This window comes from Crinia signifera, chromosome 1 (genome assembly GCF_055691185.1).
Source record: "Crinia signifera chromosome 1, ASM5569118v1, whole genome shotgun sequence".
Classification (NCBI taxonomy): domain Eukaryota; kingdom Metazoa; phylum Chordata; class Amphibia; order Anura; family Myobatrachidae; genus Crinia; species Crinia signifera.
Genome location: NC_139217.1, coordinates 201,112,712 through 201,118,711, shown reverse-complemented (window position 1 = coordinate 201,118,711; position 6,000 = coordinate 201,112,712). Strand labels below are relative to the sequence as shown.

General features: G+C 39.6%; 1 protein-coding gene across 1 annotated transcript in view; it reads right to left on the bottom strand.

Annotated features, from left to right (window-relative positions):
- Positions 1–686: 686 nt before the first annotated feature.
- The window catches only part of LOC146067235 (la-related protein 6-like), a 50,636-nt gene continuing 45,322 nt past the window's right edge, over positions 687–6,000 (bottom strand). The window contains exons 3-4 of the mRNA XM_083179167.1: positions 4,331–4,541; positions 687–2,178 (exon numbers count right to left, since the gene is read on the bottom strand). Coding sequence (XP_083035293.1) covers positions 1,102–2,178; positions 4,331–4,541 — 1,288 coding nt within the window. The 3' untranslated portion in view covers positions 687–1,101. The remainder of the gene's footprint in view (positions 2,179–4,330; positions 4,542–6,000) is intronic.

The following is a 6,000-nucleotide window of genomic DNA, read 5'->3' as shown; positions in this document are numbered from 1 at the left end:
ACTGCAGCACATTCATGGACGCTTCTTTCTTTGACTGCTGGTCTGTTCTGGCTAGCTGCAATGCTCTTCTAATGCGTCCAGCACTTCCTCTTTTTTGGGAGGTCTTTTCTTATCCTTACACAACAGAGAACCCCTGAACCATCACAGTACACCTTCATTTATAGCACAGAAAAGACCTCACACACACACACACACACAGCTTCCATCCCTTCTGAGTCCTCAGCAGCATCTCTAATTTGGCATCTGACGGGAGCCAATCAACGCTTTTAGACAGTGAGCCAATTAGAGGCTAGCAGCTAATCTGTTAGCATCTACTGACTCGCATAAAATGTTGACAGACCGCAATCACTTGTTGACCAGTGCTGAGAACGGCAGCTGGCCCTGGGAACGTGCCTAAGTGAAGTGCCGGTAGGACATACTACTGTATTTCATGTTACATTATGTATAATTTATATTACCATGCAGATATTATGTAGAATGTGTTAAACAGTATAAAACACTGTATATGCATTACAGACAAATGTAGATTATAGAATTATTTTGATATTTGTCCTTTTATGACAGAGTACATATAGTTTGTATTATTCCTTTTTTTGCTATTTAAACACGCTTGTGGGTATTGAAAGGACTTCATGGGCTGCATAATACACATTCATATAAAAAAATGCAAATATCCAAATCATAACTACTTGCAAAGCTATTTATTTTAATTTGATCATACATTTATTTCCAACATAATAAAAGGCAAACAATAGTTGTCCCTTGATAAAAGGTGTATTCCATTTTTTGCTTCTTTTTTTTTTACTTGCACACATTAGTGGGTTCTACATTTAAAGACCATCACTTCAGTTTGAAAGCCAGTTAAGAAAATTACAGTATTGGCTTGAAAAGTTAATATTTTAGTTTACAATTTTTTATAAATTATCATTTTCTTAAATTGCATATTGATACTTTGTTTTATTGTGGTCTTTAAGCGAGCCAACACTTCAATGATGAACATTAAAACAATGCAAAGCATCTAGAACTTTCTGAGCCAGTCCAATGCAAATACATGTAGGTTCTAGGTTGAATAAGAATTAGGAACAGTAACATTACATGATCTCAATGTCTTAGTATAAGTTTTCCCCTGCCAATGCTGTTATGAAAACCTCTACTTCCATCTGGCCCATGCGGAAGACGAAGTACTCCACTGGGAAGGCCATGGGAAACTGGTGTCTTCTTCACTGCCAAAGGGCTACAGGGTAATGACTTGTTTTCCATACGTAGATTGTGTGCAGCAGCTTTGCGCCGTTGCACCCAAGGACTGGAAGAATAAATGCCACTGTCATTAGAATGCTCTGGGAGCCGACGATATAGATCTGGGCTTGTTCCAGGGCTAGCACAAACTCTACTACCTAAGTCGGAGGCCAAGGGAGAAGGGCTGTGACATGGCTGAGAGAAGCACTTATTTACTACCATTGGATTAGAGTGGGGGCTGCTGAAAGAATGAGGCCTGAATGTAATCTCAGGACTTGAAAAATTCACAGCAGAGAGACAACGACGTGCCAAAACAGGGGAAGCCGGCATACTGTCCGACTCCGATGAGCTGTAGCAAGAAGGATCCTCAATAGTATGCTGCAACTTCCTTAGAACTTTATGTTTTTTAGGTAACTTTTTGTCTGGCAAGTCAGCGTATTCACCTTCGTCAGACTCTATGCTACTTTTCTTGCATGTTCCTCGACGACTTACTGGGATTACCTTGAATGCATTATCGTCATCAGTAGAACTACTTTCCTTCATACTAAATGCCTCTACTGCTTTTCTGGCACCCTCTAGGTCCTCATACTCCACAAGAGCACAGATTTTTTTAGCTAGTTCAGGATATCGAGATATATATTTTTTAACGTCACATGGTACCTCTTTGCCAGGTTTTAAGATGTGTATTGAAGTAATGACTCCAAATGATGCAAACAGCGATGTAGCAATCTCCAGGAAGTTTCTTGGGGGCTTTTCCAGAGAGATTTTGCCTTCATTATCTAGATTCCAAGCCAGTACTAATTTGGTAGGAGGAAGCCCAAGGAGACAATCTGGAACTGGAGTTTTTCGCCTCACTTTGGTTTCCTCAAAGTTAACTTCCAATGTATCAGAAAACTGGAGCGCATACAAGGTTTTTCTCCAGTCTCGAGTCAGGGATTTAATCTGCAAAAAGTTATGACAAAAACTGGATTTAAACCAAACAGTTAGATTTCATTTACAGAATAAGCTTAGCAGTGGATATTGGCTGTATAAAATTTGAGTATCTCGGTTAAACATTATATTTTAAAGCAGTCAGAGGTTGATTAAAAATGATGCTGCCAGAGGGATCAGCACAATTATACAAAACAAAATACAGTAGGTTATTTTTTTTTTTTCCAAAAAAATATTGGTTTGTGGTATACAGTTTGGTAATACAGGTAAAAAAAAAAAAAATGTACTCATTAGATCTAATAAAAAGGTATAATCATTTCTACAGATCATTTTTAAAATCTGTACATATTGTGGTCCAAATATCCTGTAGCCAGAAAGCAGTGCTGCTTGTCTGCAGATACCTTTTGGCAGTTTGTTACATAAACTATTCTTTAGCACAGCAGTCAGATCCATGAGACCTTGAGCAAGATCTACCACTATTCTGATTTATAAGTGCCACTATGCTTCTCTATGGATAGATTCCATGTTCAGTGCTGAAATCAATGGGTTTCCACTCACGTTAACCCCAGATGGTGATTTTACCACAGAGTTTTCCTCGCAGCTCCTGAGGCGGAAAGGCAATCTCTGCGTTAAATGCAGCCTCTGTGACTTAACGCTTGGGGGTGCAGGATCTGATTGAATCGGTCCTGGACCTGTGGAATAAACCCAGCAGCTAATAGAGTCTGCACCCAAACAAGAAAAAACGTAAACCTGTTTGATTTGGAAACTTTTAGAAAGCAGCCCCATGAGCCATGTTCTCAAATGGATTACAGCAAAATAATCTAAGAAAATGCAAATTTAAAAGGTTTGATTGCATAATCAGACCAAGAAAATAGTTGATTTAGGCTTAGGATACCTACAATGCAAGCAGTAGAACACCTTGCTTTGATTCAAGTAGCCTTTGGGTGTTTTTGGACACCTTCTGACTCTGGTCTCTCTGGTGCTCCAGCTTGGGACAAGCCACCTACAGTATATATAGCATCTACGGACATGTGATGTGTGATGCTCCACCATGAGCATCATGCAAAGAGAAAGGAGCAGCAGCCTCCAAGGGCCATCTGCAAGGCCAGAGTAAAGATGACATTACCCACTCCCACACAAATGGAAGTGGCTATTGACAACTACATAGTGTCAGTTAGATACTTTTTGTGTTGATCATAGCCACATCAACCTTTTGCTTGTGTTGACCTTTTATCCATGTCAACAGACAGACATTCTCATAGCCTAGTCTATTAACCATTCAGATAACAATTTCTACGATGGAAAAAAGGTACTGAGGCAAAATGAGTTTCAGTATGCTGGACCATGAAGCGACACATCCCAATGGCAAAATATGCCTGAAAATCTACCTTTTAGGTCAGCCAGAATGGAGGTGTATATTTATCATTATCAATACATCATATTGGGGCAGATGTATTAAGCTTTAACAAGAGATAAATCCAAGTGTGATAAGGAGAGATAAACATCCAGCCAATCACCTGCTAACTGCCATGTTACAGTCAGTAAGGAGCTGATTGGCTGGACGTTTATCTCGCCTTATCACCCTTGCATTTATCTCTTGTTAAGGCTTAATACATCTGCCCCATTGCTTTTAAAGATCCTCAAAATATCCTTTAAAAATACCAGCGTTACTCACAGTGACTTTAAAACGTATGTCTCAAAAAAGCCTGCCTGATAAATCTGCATGCATATTTGAATTCTGCACAGAAAATACATTCATATTAGGTTTATTTAGTACATGTGACAGAATAAAAAGCGTATTTCAGTAGACCAGTGTAACAGTGGTCATTACTTAAACATTGTTCATTGTGTAAAACACAGATCCTCAAAGTCGGTCCACAGGACCCCACACAGTGCATATTTTGCAGGTCTCACGGAATCAAGTGAAATCATTAGCTCCACCTGTGGATCTTTTAAAATGAGGACAGAGTTTGAAAACCTGTGTTTTACGCAATGAGCAATGTTCAGGCAATGGTCAGTGTTACACTTGTTTACTAAAATAAGCGTTTTATTCGGTCACAAGAACTAAATAAACCGAACATGAATGTATTAGCGTAAAATATGAATTAGGCTCATAATACATAGATACTAAAATATATGATAACGTTTATAAAATCCCTCTCACCTTTTTGAAAGAAGTGAGTAATTTGATGCTTACAAAGCCCATCTTATTTTTTTGGACATGTTTCAGCAAAAAGGCATCACGGGACAGGTTTTCATCAGATAGGTAGTACTCCACTTGGCTTACTATCTTGTAGATTAGTTTCATATCGGGAATATTGCAGTTTCCATCATAGGAGTCATTGTCCAGAATTTCAGTCATATCAAAGAAACTTCTGTAGTAGTGTATATACACATAAAAGAAAGAATAAAATCAATGTGGGCCTGCAATTACACATTAGCATTAGAAAGTGAAGCTCTGTTTACAAGCAAATGCGCCAGAAGTGCAGAATATATTTACTCTACAATAAAGATAAGATAACCCTCAGGACAGTTACACCCATGCAGTAGGCATAAGCATGGTAAGATGGCATTGACAGCATAGACCTACACAGTATATCCAATGTGAGAAACTCATACTTGCCTACTTTTGAAAACTAGTTTCAGGGAGATTATAGTTGGTAATAGAATTTTGCCAAAGGGAGTGTCTACTTCCATATATGGAGAGATTGTGAAAAGAGATTGTGAATGTGGCACCTAGAAGCGCGGCGTGGGTGTGTACTGCTAGATCGGAGAGGAATCTTTTAAAATGACTTATATCCAAATGTAGATGAGCCCCAAAGCAGTTAGTAAGATACTTGGTAAAGTGCTGGGAAATGGTGCTGATGATTTTATGTAAATGTATCTGTCTCTCGTTCCTTTTTCCTAAAAATGTAACAGTGTAATGTGAAATGAGGGAGTTTGCTAAACTAATGATGGAGAGAGGGAGATTGCTGCTATTTCAGGGAGACTCCTGCAGAATGCAGGAGTGTAGGCAACTATGCATCAACGGTTGGCTACAAGTCCTGTCATGCAAAAAGAGGTTAATCTTTGTCAATACATTAAAAGGTCCATACACATTGGGCATTTTTTACCCAGCGTGTATGGATAATGATGATGGAGGTGGATGACTTTCCATAGCAGAACGCTATGGAAAGCCATCCACTCCGCTGCAGCTGATGAGTGGGCAGGACAATGATGATGTGGGAGCGCGAATTAGCGCTCACTGCTTATCGCTGCCCCCTATATTTTGGGCGGCTTTAAAGCTAAAAGCAGCTCAGACGAGTAAACTGAGCGGCTTTCAGATCAAAGTCGCTCCCAGTGTTTATGGGCCTTGATGCAGAAAACACTTTTTCCCCCCATATTCATGCATTAATATGCATTGGCTCATTTATTATATGTAGAAAAAGCCCCTACAGCACTGGGCGGTACATTTATCACTGCATGTGCTGGGAAAATATATAATCCACAGAAGTATACTTTGTATGAATTACAAAGAACACTATTCAGTAAAGAAAATTACAGCTAGATTACAGTCCCCATACAATAGTAGGGCAATGGCATAATTCAGTGGTTCCCAACCTAGGGTACACTGTAGACCAGTTGGGGGTACATGAAAATAATATTAGTAATGGAGGAAGAAGTAGTCTTCCATTGCCATGGACATGACCCACATTGCGTCACTTCTGGTTCCATCTGCAGCATCTCCTCATGCTTTTGCCTGAGCAGTAAACCACTGGGAGCTACCCGCACTGCCCTGAGCGACATAGGTGTTCATCTACCCCACACTGACACGGGTGTAGGAAGCAGCTGCAT